This window comes from Antennarius striatus, chromosome 8, assembly GCF_040054535.1.
Source record: "Antennarius striatus isolate MH-2024 chromosome 8, ASM4005453v1, whole genome shotgun sequence".
Lineage (NCBI taxonomy): Eukaryota > Metazoa > Chordata > Actinopteri > Lophiiformes > Antennariidae > Antennarius > Antennarius striatus.
Genome location: NC_090783.1, coordinates 23,551,884 through 23,570,960, shown reverse-complemented (window position 1 = coordinate 23,570,960; position 19,077 = coordinate 23,551,884). Strand labels below are relative to the sequence as shown.

General features: G+C 41.1%; 1 protein-coding gene across 4 annotated transcripts; it reads right to left on the bottom strand.

Annotated features, from left to right (window-relative positions):
- Positions 1 to 21: 21 nt before the first annotated feature.
- On the bottom strand, positions 22 to 18,791 carry lcorl (ligand dependent nuclear receptor corepressor-like). 4 transcript variants are annotated; one of them, XM_068321914.1, is made up of 8 exons: positions 18,681 to 18,791; positions 17,614 to 17,679; positions 15,764 to 15,852; positions 15,000 to 15,126; positions 13,587 to 13,811; positions 13,414 to 13,489; positions 1,824 to 6,913; positions 22 to 1,712 (listed from the first exon to the last, which is right to left on the bottom strand). In XM_068321914.1, exons 1-8 carry the CDS (start codon positions 18,772 to 18,774, stop codon positions 1,705 to 1,707), a joined length of 5,775 nt encoding a protein of 1,924 aa, XP_068178015.1. In that variant the 5' UTR covers positions 18,775 to 18,791; the 3' UTR covers positions 22 to 1,704. The 4 variants fall into 4 exon arrangements, with proteins under 4 accessions (XP_068178015.1, XP_068178016.1, XP_068178017.1 ...); XM_068321915.1 differs by having other exon boundaries at positions 13,596 to 13,811; XM_068321916.1 differs by lacking the exons at positions 22 to 1,712; positions 1,824 to 6,913 and adding an exon at positions 8,059 to 12,488.
- Between the last annotated feature and the right edge of the window lie 286 nt (positions 18,792 to 19,077).

The window sequence follows — 19,077 nt, the reverse complement described above, 5'->3', positions numbered from 1 at the left end:
TTCAAAAGTTTTATTGTTCCAGTCACAGACATTTTTGCTGTATCTGTAATGGAAAGTATAAAAAACACAATAGAGAAAATATACAACAGATATTTAGCACCAGGTTCTTCAAAAAAAAAAAAAAAGTTTATCACATGACTGATCTACCTCACGTCTATCGTGTTGAAATGGTAACCAGTGACAAACATGAACGGGTATTTAGACAGAAAAAAAGTTTTGACCTACAACCAGAAACCTCGAATTTTTAAATAGCGTGAAACCACGATTTTAATCGGACATTAGTGTTTATCGATCGCCCACCAAACCTGGTCATCCAACAGATTAACGTAGCAACAGTTGGCCTACATAATCAAGAGGAAGTAGGCATTTCTTGTTATAACTGTGGCAAAGCCTTACCAACTCACAGTTCACCTGCATTTAAACAGTAAATAATGCTATAATAGAAAATAAAAAACGTAATGCTGTTTTACCAAATCAAGTAGCTTCTATAGTTCTGCTTCATTCAAGAGAACAAACCAGGTGGGGGAAAAAAAAACAGGAATATTCTTCCTTAATAAAAAAAAAATCACATTACATGGCTATGGAAACAACTGAAGTAATATCCGAGGCCATTGGTACTTGTGTACATCCATTCGTCTGTCAGTAATAATATAACATACTGATAAATCATCTGGGTGTGTATTGCACCAAATATATTATCTAGTTTTACAGTAGGGTTTGGTAATGGGACACGGATGTGCAAAATATTGGGGGAGGGGGGGATCTGTAATGGGATTAATCTCAGGTGAAATAGTGCAAGAAGTAGATCTAACACCAACATAGTTTAAGCTTTGGGTGAAAATAATAAAGATGAATCCCACAAACTTATATATTAAATCATCATCTACTGTCTAAAAACACTATAAATGGCATTTTTATCATCATTTTACATGAACCTATGTTTGAGTTTTGATGTTGAATGTTATCTTGTGCCAATCATTTCTTCAAGCTTTACGAATTGACATCATGGGGCAGCAGCCCAGTCCACTAGGTCTTGGGCTGGGGTCCACTCTACCCCCCATATGCATGCTGACGGGCCCAATGTTTGTGTGTCTGTGTGTGCCACGGGTATCAATAAAGTTGATTTTTCCTACTTCATTATAAATTCTTAAAATTGAATAATGGCATAAACAGTTTTGTTTTTTATTGCCAATTGCTGTAAATAAACGTAATATGATGGGGGGATTGTATAACTACATTTTTGTCACAGAGCAAGTTACTTCAAATTTGTTACTTATGGTATACATTTCAAGAAAAATGTCATTTTAGTGGTGGTCTTGGTGAGATATGTTCTGGGGGAGATGCTGTGTATTTATGCAGTCGCTCTGTCTTTCTTCCCAATACAGCCACTCTGACAGGACTCAAAATATAAGCGTGTATCCCATTAAAACTCTGTTACAAGTCATATTTTTGATCTACTATACACTTAAAGAAAGAAAAAGGCAAGTTGACATTAAAATAATAATAAAAAAAAATTGTACATATATATATCCATGGATAAAAAGTGCAACAACAAGTTCTGTTAAGTTAGACTGCTACATAATTGCTGAGTGGAAGACTGAACCATAGTGAGATGGTCAGTCCACGTGGTCAGCTCAATGTCCAAAGGCACCACGTTAACCACAGTCTCCTTCCAAGTGGAGGTCAGGAGGCCCCAAGCTTCATTTAGGTTTCTGTCAAAGACAAAAAAAGAAGAAGCACAAGATAATAATTTTGTGGTGATTTGAAAATAAAACTTAGTAAGGATTAACGTGAAACGTAATTATAATAATCAAAATAGTTACCAAACACAAAGTCGCACCACCTCGGCCCAGTGAGACCCCTCATCCGCGATTGTCTCAACATTTTCTCTGGCAGTGGCTGTGGTGGTTCAGTAGACAAAACCCCCGGACTTTTGTATTTTCTTTTCTGCCTCCCCATCGGCGTCGCATGCCGGTCTTGGACAGATTTAGGTGCGGAACTTGCTAGCTCGTTTGAGGCAGTCCTATTCTTGCTCCCTTTCCTTTTAGTTTTCACAGCTTTAACAACTTCTACCAGTCCTTTCTCTCTGCTGGAAAAGACGTACGTAGAGGGTGACCCGTCATCAAGTGTGACAGTGCACGAGTCCCACTCTTCTTCTGTCGATTCACTCTGTGGAGAGTTGATTTTCCGTAGAAAAACTCTGCATTCCTTCAGAGTCTCAGGACTCCATGCTTTAGAGCAAATGTTCTGCTCTTTGGGACCATCCGTAGGCTCCTGGGTTTGGTCAACAGAACTGGTGGCAAATCTGTCCTCAAAACCGTCAGATAACTGATATTTTCCTGATTTGAGTAACACTTTACAATCTGGTTTTAATCTCATTATAGGTGTATTTGTTTTGTTTTTCTTCTTCCTCTGCCTCTTTTGCAAACTCTCTCTTTGTTTCTGGTTTAGGAACCTTGTTCTTGCTCTAAAAAGAGTGGCCTGGTATTTCACAAATTCTCTCCTCCTGCATTGGACCTCTCGATCGCACCGGCCTGTTGTCATCTTGGGAGTAAAAAGTTGTCGCCTAATATTTGTCAATCGGGATCCATCGTTCCTCTTTCTCAACCTTTTTTGAGCCTGATGGTTTTGCGAAGGAGTTTTTGGCACAATTTTGGCAAATTTCTTCATGTGTTTGCGGAGTCTCTCTGCCTGAGGGCTGTGGCAAACACTTTTTTTATTGACAGAGCGAGGGAAGTGCATTATTTCATAAGGATTACGGGAACTTGCCTTCTTGACAATAGCCAGAGACTGTGTCTCTGTGGTCTGCATAAACCAGGAGCAGAGCTGTTGCATGCTACACGACCTCGGTTTGTTCGGAGAACAGTCAAACAGCGTTCGAACCACAGAAGAATGCTTGGACTTCCGACTGCCTCTTGCACTTAGTTTAGAACTGAAAGCACTTTCTTTTCCTTGCTTCTCCACAGTATCAGACACCCAAGTATCAGAGATTAGCCTGATTCGCCTGGCGAGCTCCAAGTTCAAAGTTTTTTTCTCGGCTGATGCTGCCCACCACTTGAGCGTCTCTTTGGGAGAAAAGATAGAGTCTACAGACTGCCCCTCCACCCTGCAGAGGTCCTGGGGGATATTTTTCCGCTCTTTTCCACCACAGAGCTGTCTTTTCTCTCCTGAGGTTTCTGCACTATTCCGCTGCTCCATCTGTCTCATTTGATTGCTGGCCTTGTTCAGAAGTAGTTGCTTAGATCGCCGCAGTAGAGCGTTACTGTGGCTGTATGATCTGGAGGTGGAGGTCGCTACAGCATACAGGAAGTGGATCGAGGGTTTTCTCACTCTCATCGAGTGGCGCACCGCTACAGGCTTATTTGGCAGCTTGTCTCTAATTTCATCCTTTGCGTTTATCTTTTCCTCTGATCGACTGATTTTGCCTGTTGAGTGATGATTGATTGTCCAAGGCTCTTTAGCAGATTTAAATTCTGGTGAAAGTGCTTTTTTGTGAATCAATGCTTCATTAGTTTGCCGTGTATCCTTATTAATCTGAATTTTGCGTTGCTGTGGTGACATCACGGATACCGTAACAGAGATTCCAGAGACTTTAACTTTAGCCGGCCTACCTGGCTTCCTTGACGGTACAGTTCCATCTTGTTTCTGACATTTGATACTACTGCAGGGTTGGGGAGCACATTCCTCTGAGGTTTTTTTGACATTACCTGAGCTGGAGTTGTGCATTAAAATGCCCAAGCCACTTTTAAGACCCCCTGCTTGCCAAGAATGATGGAATTCTGTTTGCAGTTGATCGCATCCCTCAGACACTGTTCGTTTGTTTCTCCTTGAACGGCCGTACATCACTGTTATTTTGAGATTGTTGTTCCCCTTTTCTTGAACATCAGATTGTATATCAGACTTCCCTTTCCCGGTATCTGCCCCAATTACTGAATCCACAGCCTTTTGCTTGCGTGGTCGACCAATGGGCCTCTTCACTTTTTGCTCCAGCTGTGGTCCTAGCTTCTTTGGCCGACCGGGACGCCTTTTTGGAGGAGTGGTTTCGTGGAAGGATGGTGAGCCACCTGGTGATCTCTGGTTCTCGGTTCCAGCTGGACGCTTTGATGGGGTACCCTCGGGTGATCTCCTGGGGCTTATCTTAGGTGATGACGAAGATGACTTCAGTGAAGAGACAGTCTTGGTTGGTGAAGACTTCCTAGGTGACGAAGCAGACTTGGGTGGTGAAGAAGCTGACTTGGTTGGCGATGAGACTGACTTGGGGGACAAAGAAGCAGACTTGGGTGGTGTTGAAACTGACTTTGGCAGGGATGAAGCAGACTTGGGTGACGAACACGCAGATTTTGTAGGTGAGGTAGCAGATTTTAGCGGTGAAGAACTAGATTGTACCTTCGAGGCAAAAGAATGAATGCTCCCCTTTTCATATTTCATGGTCCCTGACCATGAAGACTCTTCACATGGGTCAAACGGTTCCTCTGCTTCTCCACTAGAACCAGTACCTGCTGATTTGAGACTGTATCGGACTCCTTCCTTATCCTTTACCTGTGATACAAACATGAGCTTAATTGGACTTGTGTACAGGACCTGGGAGTCATGTGGGCTCACGGCACAGGTAATAGACTTGCTGTCCGTTGTGCTCTGGGAAGTTAATGCAGTAGAAGTGGTTTTTAGGTCACTTTTACGAGATGATCGTATCCGTCCAAAAGGTTTGGCATCAGTGCCATTGTCTGGGCAGTAATTTTTGGGACTGTCCTCTTTAACAATGACATTTAGAGAAAATTCCTTGTTTGTCAAAAGGCTCTTTGATTCATCATGTGGTAAAAGTCCACAGTCTAAATGTTCCGACAACGACGCTCTAATTTCACCACTCGATTCAATCGTTTCACGAGTTTCCTTTTTTGGTGGATTTTGGGCGATGGTATCCACGTTGTTAGACGACAATGCCTCTTCTTCTTCTTCTTCTTGTGTTTTCTGTTTAAAGATGTTTTCAGAGAAACACGCAACGAAGAACATCTTCCTGGGCTCTGTGACATAAGAAGAGAACCGGTGTGGAGGAACTATATTTCTACGAGACCTCCTTGTCTCCTCGGAGTGCTGTGACGGACATTTCTGCTTCTCTCTTAAAGGACAAGGGTAATCTTTTCTTTTAGCTAATGTATTTTCCCCTCGACTTTGAGCACTGTTACTTGTACCATCATTACAGGTCCTGTTACACTGTTTTGCCGGGGTTGCAGTCGCTATCATTTCATGATCTTGTACACTGTCAGCTAATGAGTCTTGTTTGCTATGCTTTCTCTGGGACTCCAGGACAGGTACTTGACGGTCTGACAGAGAAAGACATTTTACCTCATTGGCTATCAATTTTTCTTTCACCTCTGCTTTAATGAATTGAGACGTTCCTGTTACTATAAATGTCTGCATTTCTTCTTTTATTTCATTCTGGCCATGTTCTGTAGCGAGACTGTTGGCCGGTTCCTCTCTGACTCTATGATTCTCTACAGGTTCAACCTGTACCTCACTTTGAGACTCTAATGAAGTGTTCGATCTAGTTTCAACTTTCAATCTCGCTCTCTTTGCCGGTGGACTTTTTCTCTTACTATGAGACTGGTCTAACATGGCCAGCTCCCGCTTAATTTGTAATGTATGCCTCCTGGCTGAAACATCATTAGCCGGCGTAGCCATTGCGGCGAGGACTTCTTGACGACGGCGGAAGCGGGTATTGGGTGATTTGGGCTCGTTGCTTTCGTGGCGATTGAACAGCTCGCTAAGATTGTAGTCACTGGCACTTCTAGTGTGAAGCACTGTGGTGATGATTTCCGTCAAATGGGCATCAGCGTGAAACTTGTGACTGGTTGAGGGTGACTGTAACGGCTCCTTTTCAGAGATGTCAACAGTTGTGGAAACCAGAGGTGGATCTTTCTCTAGAGGTCTGATTGTATCCAGTTTCTCGCTGAAACGATTCATAACATCTTGAAGTAAGGTCCCGCTTGGGTTCTGCCCAGCACAGTGACTATTTGGGGTCTTACACTCCTGCCTCTCTTCTGTAGTTGCATCCATATCTGTTTCCTGTTGATTCACATTCACAAGGTCGTCTTTAACCTTTAAGTCGGCTTCCTCCTCTTGTCTGTGGTGAAGGAGGGAAGGCGGCTTTTCATTGGTTTTCTTATTGATGTCTGTAGGGATAGGGGACAGAGGGGGAGGAGAGGGGCTCTGCTCTCGCTTCAGAACAGGAAAAGGAGGATCCCTGTCTCCAACCACACTTTCTATGGTCTTTGACAGCTGTGTCATACAAGCATGGTTCGAATAACAGGGGCATGAATGTAGGTTGTGCTGATTACAGCAGGTCAATGAAGAAGGACATAAACTAGCGGGAGTGAACAGTGACGAGTTCGAACACACAACGTTGTTGATGCAACCCACAGCCAGGCTTTGGCAGGAAATGTAATGCAGCCTCTTGGGACAAAGAACAGAATAGGTTTCCATCCTGGACCTCTGCAAACAGCAGTAGTTTGAGCCCCGATTAGCTTCACTTTTACAGTTTGTTAAAGGATAGTGATGGATGTTTGCCTGGCAGTCTCCTGGATGACACACTGTGCTGCCATGATCACAATCAGTAATAGGGTAGTACAGGCCGCCGTTAGTAGCCTTATATTCACCAAACGGGACTGCGTTAGGGGTAACAGTTTCCTGTGAGTTTACACCACAGTGACAGCAGTGAGATTCCATTTGCCCTACAGGTCTGTGATTATGGAAGAGTAATTCTTCCTGATGTGCCAGCTTCAGCATTTGATATAATAAGGAACTGTGTGACGGGCAGAGCGAGCCGAGAACAGCATCCAACACGGAGCTCCGATGACGCTTTTTCTCTCGCTGTCCCAGATCTTCTAAATCTTCTGTAAGCGATGGAGGCAGGGAGCTAGACGCAGAAATGACAACACTGTAAGATTTAAGTTAAACCTTTTTAAGTTTGAAAAGACAAACAAGAACACTTAGTATGTGCTTGAGCTAAATAATACTATCATGAAATATGTCATTCTATTATATTCTAGTACAGTGTTTCCCAACCGCTGTGCCACAGTTTGTCTGCTCTGGGGGAATGTCGGGTGTGACATGGGAAATAATCACATTTTGTTTAATTTAAAAAAAACAAAAAGACACCACTGTCCAGTGTCTGTACTGTAATCTAGAATCTAGATTACAGCACAGACACTTAATAAACATTATCAGGTTATTGGACACCCTTTAGAGTGTTTTGTGTATTATTTTCACATTATTTCAATTGTTATTTGATTTTATTTCCGCTTTTAACCTATCTTAAATTATTCTATTTGATATTTTATTTAACTGCATTATGTTCATGGTTTTGTGGTGTGTCTGCTGTGTTTTTATCTAGTTACTGTGCAGCACTTTGGAAACCTTGTGTTTAAATTTTGCTATATGAAAAAAGTGGATTGGATTCAATATTTTCCTCAGCACTACTGACATTCTCTCAAGGCATACAAAAGGTTGGGAACCACTGTTCTAGTAAATTATGTTCTTTTACGGCATTCATGTTTTCTCAAACTTTAACAGCAACAAAAAATACATCAGATATCAGTGAAGAATTCAACACTATTAAGGATTTTCAGTTCTTTTTTCTCTATTATAAATGTCCTTTACACACTGAGTAATAACTGATGACATAAAAATGTTTTAAGAAGAGATAGGTATCCATTACCAATTCATACTAAAAAAAAGAAAAAAAGATAATGAAACTTTTGAAATGATAGAATTTTGCTTTTATGCTCTTAACTATATCAAAAAGCTTGGGTTCACTGAAAAAATTGCAGACCAGGAGCACTGTTCCCACTGTAATTGTACATGAGTAAAGCTGTAAAGTTTGCCCACCCCCTGGTCTAGCCAGCAGTTTTGTCACATTGGTATAAAATCACAGTTTCATGCTGTCAGAAAGCTACAAAAATAAATAACTGATCAAACATATCAGCAAAACCCTGAGGGGAATTATCATGGTATTAAAAATATAACACAATTGATTAGAGAAATGTTTTATTGATGAGTTGCTGAAGGCAAATGATAACATTCTGCTGAAAAGCAGAAGGAACGATTGTAGAAACGCTTAAACAGAAATGTTTCTTTTTAACAGCACTATTCATTAACACCTAAAAATGCTAAAAATAAACTTGCAGGTAAATTATGGTCTGTTAATGACTTAAATAACATGAAAAATGCTCAAATGTTTCCCGACACATCGTATTTTCAACTATTTATATATTGTGTGTCGAGAGCTCATCGACAGGGCTATAACTGTGTTACATTCTGAGTGATACTGCTGAATTTGTCTTGATGACAGAAATCCTTCTTTAAATATCTGTTAAATAATTTAATTTTAACGTAAACACTAAACAATCACAATAGTCAGGGGTTTCATTGCGAGACAAAATAAATGATATAAGCTAACAATTAAAAGCTTTCATGCAATCGTAGCAATACACATTTCACATTGCAATTAAGTGCCTACTTACAAAAGAAGTACAACAACCAAGCTGGTTAAATCACAGTGCAGAAGCGCAATCAATAAATAATTATGCATCAAAACACAAAAACAAGTTCCGACGACAAAAACTTTTCATAGAAATCATAGTGCAATAATTGAATTATGCATAAATAGCAGGTAGTTTCAAAATTTTCCAGTAGTTCAGTCCAAAAATATAATAAATGCCTTCAGCTCCGTTTTAAAACACGCTGGGGTGAGATACCAGAATACTGCAATTAAAATGTACATTTAAGTCTTTTACTTGAGAGGTGTTTAGGCTTATTGACAAACTGGCCCTTTCATATAAATCACAGATTCCTCCCAAAGGCCAGAGACCATACTGCGCTATGCTGTAGTCCCAGACACAGGCACTGTGTACTGGTGTGAGTAGAGACATTCAGGCCACCTGTATTCAATTAAAGAGGTCGGAATACCAAAACAGACCACTAAAAGCCTAAAAAATAAGAAGCGTTACAATTGGTTTTAAAATTACGAAAACACATAAATAGAACCGATAAAGACAAATACTCACACCTATGCGGTGCTGTCTAATAACAGATGGCAAATCTCCTGTAAATGCAAAAAGGTCAGAGTTGGACCTATCTCAAAAGAACTTTTTAAAAGTTCAACTGGCCACTGACCAACAGACGGTATAATACAGTATTTTCCGCACTATAAGGCGCACTTAAAAGCCTATAATTTTCTCAATTTCTTATAATCCAATGTGCCTTATATATGAAAAAAGTTTTAAAATAGACCATTCATTGAAGATGAGTTCTCAGATGCGTTTTATAATCCAGTGCGCCTTATGTATGAATGTTTTTTTTAAAGGCCACTCATTGAAGGTGTGCCTTATAGTGCGGAAAATACTGTGAGTGTTGCTGATGGTAACATATCTACACTTGCTAGTCCATGACAGACCAACAGTGTTCTTAAAATAATACCTGATGTGAGGCTATAGGCAGATAAAGTTCAGAGGTATATGTGGCAACGAGGTTTGCGACCGAGAATAAAAACACACAGAGAGAGGCCGATATTAAAGAAAAAAACAAATTGAAGCAGCTTTTGTGTGGCTAACCCTGAACTGCTGCTTTGTTTGGTAGAAACACTGTTAATGAAATAGCCCATCTCACAAACAGAGCAGACGTAACATTTACAATTTCCCCCAGACACAGACAAAAAAGTCTGCAAATCAAGTCATGGTGACGTCGCAGACCCACCAGAAGCCAGCATCACGTCTAGGAGCCCAAAGGATCGACCATCCGTAACATCTAACCCTAACCATAGAATAAAGTCTGGCTGAAAAGAGCTTTGCTGTAGCTACGCTTCTTTGTGCCAGGGTATTGGTCCAGTAGCGTAACACTTTAAGCAGCAGTCATGTATGAGGTTTACAATAAAGTTGTGTTTCCACTGCATGGCACAGTCCTGATCCATCAGAAACACGTCTACTTTGTTTTATGACGACAAACAAAATTGGCTCAGGTACGACACATAACGTGGGACAACAACCTGCTCAAATAATTTAAAAACATTTTTTTAAAAAGGGAGAGCAGTCATGGCGTCCCATGCAGTGAAAACGTGGCATAATGCGGCTACAGTCGCAGAATCAGTTGATATATATATGATAAAAGAACATCTTTCAAAAACAGTACACATACACAATAACATACGTTTCCAAAGCTTATCAGTGCACATTTCAAAACATGCTGCACGGTTGCATTCCAAACTACACTCAATACAAGGATCAGACTAGCTTGCACAAATAGAAGAAAAAACACAAAATGGCTTTTCTTTTTAAAAGCTAATCTCTTGAACAAAAAACTCATAATGAAGACGCAGCCACAACAGCAGTTTGTACTGTACAATCTCCCTGTTTGTCGAGATGCCTACCAACAGTAATGAGTTTCTTAAATCTGTTATCATGGCTCTAAGTCACTTCAGTAGATCGGGTGAAAAAACCCAGAGAGAGATAGAAAGCTGTAAATGACAATCATCAAAGCTCCGTTTTATAGGAGCTTTAAGAATCGGATAAAACCTGAATAACCTGATAACCTAACGGCTCACAAATGTGAGAGTCATACTTTTATTTCTCATTGATCCTTTAGTGATTTTCTTGCTTGATTCTGGGCAGGCCGATGAACAAAAATTCAAGATCTTCCCAAATGTCGTGAAAGATAATACTGGTGTTACTTTATCTGACTGTGAACAGAGATCCAAACACTAACAGGTAATCCTTATAATCTTTTTAGCCACAGATAATATCGTTGTGCTATAGAACTCAAACTTCTAGAACAAATGTTCTAGAACAGTGGTACTAGAAGTGGGGTCGGGGGAAGGTACATACATACAGTATTTTCCACACTATAAGGTGCACCTAAAAGCTTAATTTTATCAAAAATTTCCTATTTTTCGAATGTCATATTGAAAATAGGACACTGACAATTTAAGATGTTTTTTGTCAGGGCCGAAAATTCACAACAGTAGGATAAAATGCAGTTTTAGCTTTACTATTTTACATTTGTTGATACTAGTAAATAGCTAAATGCCAGACATAAACCCTTAAGATACATTTGGGGGTTTTTTTCTGACAAAAACAGGATCTTGAAAGAAAATTGTTGCGTTTAGGAGCTCCTCTGAGAAAAAAAAAATTGAATCGAGCCATCAGCAAGTCTTGAAAAAGTGGCAAAAACGTTATGGCTGCTTTACGAGAGCCCGGGATTCAACTTGAGGAATACGAAAGTATGACTATCACATTGCAGACATACAGTAGTTTAAAGACCTGAATATCTATATCGATACACTTTGTAAAAAAAAAGGCATGTGTTGTGTTTAAACAAGTGTTTCCAGAGAACATTTATCTTGTCTTGTAAGAGAGGGGAAGAGTTCAAGTGTTTAGGAGTTCTGAAGGTGTCATGTGGTCTAGAGCCTCTTGGCGTCAGCACCAGAGGTGACGGTCCCTGAGTTAGTGGAGATGGTGATGGTACCAGAACTGGCAGATTTCTTCTTGGGTGGATTCTTCAATGTACCTGTACGCTCTTTGACTTTGTATTCCAGTGTGCTATGGGGAACCCCATAAACCCCCTGGGCCTTTGACACGCTCATACGACCTGCCATCACCATGGTGATGGCCTCTTCCAGCAGGTCGTGGTCGTACTGACGGTATCGACCGCGTTTCTTTCTCGGCTGCTTGTCTTTATCCCTGGCGCCCGTTCCCTCTTCTGAATCATCCAGAGAGGAAGAGCGCGCTCCCAAGCGATGAGGCGACTGACCGGCGATTCCCTGACAGCCGTGCGGTAAGAAAGGAGGTCTGAGTTTAAAGAGACTCGAGGATCTAGCGGTGGTGGTCAATGTGCCGGCAGCGGCTTCGTCTGATGAGGTTCGGTGATACGGGTTTTCAGCCACGCTGCAATTCTCAGCCGGGATCGATCTGCTGTGGTCAGACACGGAACGGACCTGAGGAATACGCAGGGACGTGGGCGGATCCGGACAGGGATTGGGGCTCGATGAAGGCTGGAGGGCATCCCTGAGCTGAGGAAAACAGTGGGAGAAGGGCTTCTGCGAACCTTTCGGCTGATATAGGGACAGAGAGGACGAAGGGAAACTCAAGTTTACGTTCTCCTCCGCGGCTCCTCCGATTTCCGCCCGCTCTGCCCACGCTGCCACTTTCTGCAGAACGAGGCGGGCTTCGCCCCCCAGCGTGGACGACATCACGTTGCACGATGTCACTTCGTCTTGGAAATCTCCGCTTCCCGGCACGAGTTGACGTGGCATTCTGGGTCTTCCGTGGGCGCGGCTGTCCAGACTTTGCCTTAAGGTGTGAAGAGGTATTCCGTAAAGCAATGCAGCCCGCTGCTCTTGCAGCCTTCCTGAGCAAATATCCTTCAAAGCCTTGGACAGCAGCCCCTCAGACAGCTCCAAGCTCCTCTCAGTGTACTCCTCTTTCTGCCTGCACTGTCTCCTAGGGATGGGAGGACCAAACAGCAGGGGGTCAGGATGGAGGTGATGGAGAGGGGTTGATTGTGGCACATGTGACAGAGTGGGGGGCTGCAGAGCGAGGGGTTGGGGCGGGGGTCCACTCCTTTATGCCTTGTGTTGGTAACATCACTGCGATTGTTATGTTTCATGCCTGTCTGTTCTGTCTGTTGCTTGTGTTTCTCTCATGCACAAGACATTCTTTGTGTGACAAAGCCTCTTCACGTCCAGGTGGGACAGTCTGTGAATGGCTAGGGTAATATTTTTGGTGCTCAGGCACAACCCCCTCCCCACCCCCCCACTGTGGTTTTTGTGATATCCTTCAGTGAGTCTTAAAAAATGCTTGAAGATTGAAAAACCAAACATGTCTTTACTGGATCAGTAAAATAGGGGAGGTGAAAATCCTTGTGAGGCACTGCAGTGTTCTCCTGATTGTACAACCGTGAGCTGTACGCAAATGTTAGAATACGGTGGAAGTGCTGTGACGTTACCGCTCAAGAGATAAAAGAGTCAACCCCACAGAACCACAAGACCTGTCTGCTAATGACCCGAACCCAATAACAAGAGTGTGCAATACCAATCGGGACAACTTCAGTTAAGCAGCACTGGTGAAAATGTCAGTAACAACACAGCTAACCTCCGATCTGAACCGTGCTTTACACAGGAAGCTAAGTAGGACAGAGGAGAACTAGAATAAAAAAAAGAATTTCCTCAAGTTTAAAGTAAAATTTCAGTTCAACTGTATCCGGATCGATGTGCCTTCGTCATGTCAATTTATCTCTGTATTTTATAACACCCTTATTTTAATCCACAGTCGTGACGGTCCTTCTCTCTGACATTTGGACAGGAACTAGAATACACTAAAAATCAAAGACACAAAGGAAAACCAAGATTAAAGAACCCTTACTTACCCTGAAGCTTTATCAGATGAGGATGACGATGTTACTGAGCAGGCAGAGTTCCTGTTGGAGAGGTCGAGCACGCCATCTGTTCCAAGAATGAATACCAGCTGGTTAGGAAACTTTGGAAGCCAATAAAACAAAACAAGAAACTGGTTTTCACAACGTGCTAAACTTCTTCTCACCCGGTTCACCTTCGCTCTCCTTCTCCTCCTGGTTTCGGTGAACAGTGAGGTCAAGAGGGGCGTCCGATGTATCCGACACTGGTGATGAGGTCATTGTTGTAACACCATTTGTATTGGTGTGGTGCAGGCACTTGGATGCGTACTCCAAGGCAAACTGATTTATCATCTTCTTCATCAGCTCTTGTGCAACCAGAGGGATGTTGGAATCGCAGCCGAGGGGGACATCTATTGAGGACACATGTTTAATACAAGTCATCTGAAAATAACAGAGCCACAACCCCCCCACAACAAACTCAATAATATACAACACATCCTGGTTCTTTTATTTTACAAACTAAATAGCCTCATGTTATTTGTCTTATTTAAATGACGCCATGTTGTTCCTGTCTCCACATGATCGTGCTTTAACAATTTCTTCTCGCCTTAGTGCGAAAAATACTAGTGTTTTCTGCACTATAAGGCACACTAGACAGTAAGGCGCATTCAATGAATGACCTATTTTAAAACCTTTTCATACATAGGGTGCACTGGATTATAAGGCACAGTCAGTTTTTGAGAAAATTAAAGGCTTTTAGGTGCGCCTTACAGTGTGGAAAATACTGTAATTGAAAGTTTGTAAAATACATGACAGAATATTTTTTTTCTAACTTTTTATTTTAACTTGTAATAAAATATTCTGCACGTTTACACAACAGCAGCCACAGCTTTGGATCTGCAGCGTCATCACATTTCTGTTACACATTTACACAAAGCAGCTGCTGGACGTAGGGAGGAATTATTCATTTATAAAACAGCTCGATTTAATGTCCTTAACCATAAATCAGGACATTTTTACTTTCATTTCTTTTTAAAGTCTGGCGGACATTTTTGTTTTTTCTTAACTTCGTCTTAACCTCAACAGGCCTCACACACCAAAAATCAAGGCCTTTTCATTTTCAAGTAAGTCATGATCAAAAACTAACCTTTTAAAATCTTTTCGGCTGCTTTGTCTCTGTCTTCTGGCCACGGTTGCATTTAAGTGTGTTCAGATAGTCGGTCATCTAAATTCAAAGATCTTTTTTTGTTCCCTTACATGAAGTTTCCTTCATGTATTTATCAACAGAGACGACACTAGATTCTTTACCATCACCACTGCATCTCTTATTAAGTTATAATGATGTACAGCATGTATTAGAATGCCAGGTTCCAAATGTGGAATTTTGTGTTGACTTGGTCTAAACTGAGTGATTTACCCAGAGTCAATATAAGAGCAAGACAGCGACATTTGTCATTAAAAGTAGAATTACAATTACTTTTTTATGTGATAACTACTTTAATACAAAGTGAAAACTTTATGACCGTGCATCCACGGCGAGCACAATCAAGATGACCAGTTTTATGTGTGTCCAAAGGGCAGAACAACACTCGACTGACCTTTCTTATGAAACACAGCTTGGAGGAATCTGTGTGCTGATTGGCTGCTGTCACAGACTGTGGGAGCCTGACAGGGAGAGTAATCAGAGGGGGAGGAGAGGGGAGATGTAGCTGCAGGTCCTCGATCCTGAAAACGGAATTTGTTTCATGGTCATTAAAATGTGTTGTATTATATCTAATCAGAATCAGAATACTTTATTGATCCCTAAAGTTCAATGCTTTTCGTTACAGCTGCTCTGCTTAAGAATGTTAAGGTCAAAGCGAGAATAAGAATAGAGAATTTGGAATTAAGAAAAAAAAGCACAGGAAATTATAGATCAATAAGAGAGTAAACAGAATAATATTTACCGTAAACATATGTAAAGATATATAGATTTATTGTCTGCTTTATCTCTCATCACATGACTGTCAAAGTGAGATTTTGTACAACTTGATGGACACAAAAGTGCTTTAAACAGTCTATCAGAGTGTGGGAAAAGGTAATAGATATAAGGTGGTTTAATATCAGTATGGGGAGGGTTCATAAACGTTTAAATTACCGTAAATAATAGTTTGTCCTTATATCGCGGAGTCTAGTTTTTCATGGGTGGTCCTACAACGCATTAATCACGAGTAATGAGGGATTAATGTATTGTCTCTTACTGCTGGTACAACAGTTTACAGGATGTTACAATAAGACACTTATACAGAGAAACAAAACTCGAATTGCACAGTAAAATGTTTTCAATGTACATGTAGGTTGTTTTGACTGCGACAGTTCTTACACTGAGTTTGTCCAGGGGAAGGTTGCAGAATGAACAATGAGAACAGCTGGCTGATGGCGACCAGTCATCCACCTCTTCAGGCTCACAATCTTAAAGACATGACATGAGCAGTCATTAATAAATGAGATTATAGTAAGGAAGCACAAATTTAATTAGAGCCCTAATTCTACATTATCATCCTTTTAGCTAAGAAACTACTAAACTTGCAGCTGAATAGATGCACAACAATTTTACAGCAGTAACATTTTACCACAAAGATCAGGCTGTAGAAGCCCAAGAGAAGGGTGTGAAATAATGAAATTGTATGAACAATAATTATAATCAGACATGTGTTGTTCTATTACCTCATTATGTGTGTATGGAAGTACTGTTCTTAATATCTCGGGTGTAGGATTTTGTTGCTAATGCCTAAAATCAAAGGACATGTTTTGTTTTTTGTTCTAGCTAGGTTTTAAATGGTAGGTTCTACAATGAGTTTTGTGAAAATATGAATGTAAAATATGCCTAGACCTGTACTTTTAAACTGAAAAGGCATACAAACATGCCTCTCAACCAGAACTTCCCCCTGGCGATTCATTATTCTCGCCACACATCCTTCTATTATCTGTTTAAGTTTGGTTTCTAACCTCACTCGACTCTCATTACTCATTTGAATTTTTTTATATTTTTATTTTGTTAAAAGAATACTTAATGTGCAGCAGATGTGAAGGAAATACATTTATGTATGTCCTTTTTGTTGACACCAGCTTGTACACCACCAGTACAGTGTTAAACTCCCAAAATAATATTTCTGACAGCTATGATGACAGCAACTGTTGTGTATTGTTCCCCCTCTGGTTGTGTTTGTGGAAACTGAAGGGTCGGCTCAGCTGATTTACACACAACAGTAAACTGGTCAGATGCTGACTTGAACGAGAAATTGTGTAAATTGCAACACCCTGAACATGCTAGCTACCCATACATCATAATTAAAACTATATGGAACTGGTCTCAGATGGTGTGTCTGATCTAACCTTTCAACTGAACAGAACTGGATCTAAATTTGTGTGAGTTAATTAGGTTTTTGGTGCATTTTTGGCCGACTGCTGGTGAAGAATGTTAACAGAACAGCTGCAGCAAGAAATAAGCAGGACAAACCGCTGCGTAAAGCACAGATGTAGATACAAGAAAAACTTGATGAGCAGACTTAAACAATGTGAGAAGGGGCATGTCACAGTCCTAATGTAGTTTATGGGGGACATGGACATTAAAAATAATAAAAAATCACCCACATATTCATCTAATTCCTGAGCAATTTTGTTATGTACTTCACTCAAAAGTGCACGATACATATATACACTGCAAGATCTGGTTTAGGAGATGACTTTCAAGTTATTTTTTGAGAGATTTGCAAACTTCGGACTTCAGAGTGACCAGCAGCACACTTGCATCTAATGGACTCCTACATTACTGACAAAGCTTTTTTCAGTAAGTGCCTGTTTTGAACTTGGTTCAAATGAGAGACTGAGAGCAGAGCAGATGAGAGACTGAGACATGTAGCCAGGCACAGGAAATCAGTTTTGAGGAGTATTAAAATATTCAAATCCAAATACACAGAATTCCTGTTTGATAAACATTTTCCAAACAAAAAACAAAAAACACTCTCAGAGGAAAGTAAATTGAAGAACTGAAGTGACTGCGACTTAAAACTAAAAATCTGTGACATTTCTTGAGAGATGTATGAAACTGAGGCACTGAATTCAATCAAACTGTCTGTTTCTGCAATTACACACATTTATCCAGAAAGAAAAACATAATACACACATGTTATACATTCATGAAGATATATTTGATGCAAAAAAAAACCCCACCATCAAATAAACTGATGTCTCTCAACAACATCTGGCCATAGATTCCCTCCAGAATGCTTTCAAAGCCTGCAAGAAAATATGAACAGAACAATCAAGGTACTATATGAACAGAACAATCAAGGTACTGATAAGAACGTGAAAAATCCTGAAAATTAATCCACCACTCTGCCCTGCAAGAAAACCACCCAGTCTATTCAGAATAATTGCAATATTTTCCGCACTATGAGGCGCACTGGAGTATAAGGCACACCTTCAATGGATGGCCTATTCAAACCCTTTTTTATATGTAAGGCGCACTGGTTTAATAGTTGCATATGATTATAAGGTGCACCTTCAATGAATGGCCTTTTTCAAAACTTTTTCCACAAATAAGGCCTCATGAAAGCTCTTGATCACCACTTGACGAAGAACACGTTGATAATCCAGTTTGTTGTTCGTGTATCGTCCCTTTTTCTTTTTTTTTTTAGTGCTAAAACTAAAGCAAGAGGAAATTCTGCTAACATCGAGAGAGCCGGAGTGGTAGTTACCGGCTTAACAAAAAAAGATGTGTTCAAAATAGCAAATGGTACGTAGAAAATATACACCCGAGACCAGTGAGGTGCATGCTGTCCTCAGATCGCACTGACATAAATGACACTAACACATCAACACCCTCCTCCCCAAATAACCCCAGCAGCACTGATGCTAGCTTAGCTTATTGATACTGCATTAGCATAGCCAACATTAAAAGATGTCAATGCAAATGTCGCCGGTAGGCTAACTATGCGTTACCGAGGAATTATACGGTGCGGCCGAAGATATGTATTTTACATCTTCTTTGTCATAAAGAAAAACAATCATTAAGAGGTAGCACCGGTGAGCTGTATGCTAGCTCACAGGGACAAAGAAAAGGAGCCAACTCGGTCGGCTAGCTGAATGCTAAACACTGGCCTAGCAGCGGAAAGCTAAAGGTAGCAGCTGGTTACATTAGCATTGGCTAGCAAAGCAACATAGGTATAGCTACTGGCCGGAATATTTAAGAAGCTTTTTAAAAAAAATCAAAATATGAACTTGCATATGGGTCATACCAACACAGTGTATCAATTTGTGTCGCCAAGAATCAAGTTCCCGCCGAAACCCTTTCCTTTCGGCCGTGCATTTGGAGCACTGCACGGTCGCCATTCTGCGTCCTTCCCCCCTCTCTCTCCCTCTGCCGAGCCTCAGGAAGCGGCTCCGTACGGGCACTGCAGCGTAGTTGTAGTTCCCCCGTGTCACCGCTAGGGGCACGACACACACACACACACACACACGCTCTCTCTCTCTCTCTCTCTCTCTCTCTCTCTCTCTCTCTCTCTCTCTCTCTCTCTCTCTCTCTCTCTCTCTCTCTCTCTCTCTCTCTCTCTCTCTCTCTCTCTCTCTCGCTCACACACACACACACACACACACACACACACACACACACACACACGCGCACACACACACACG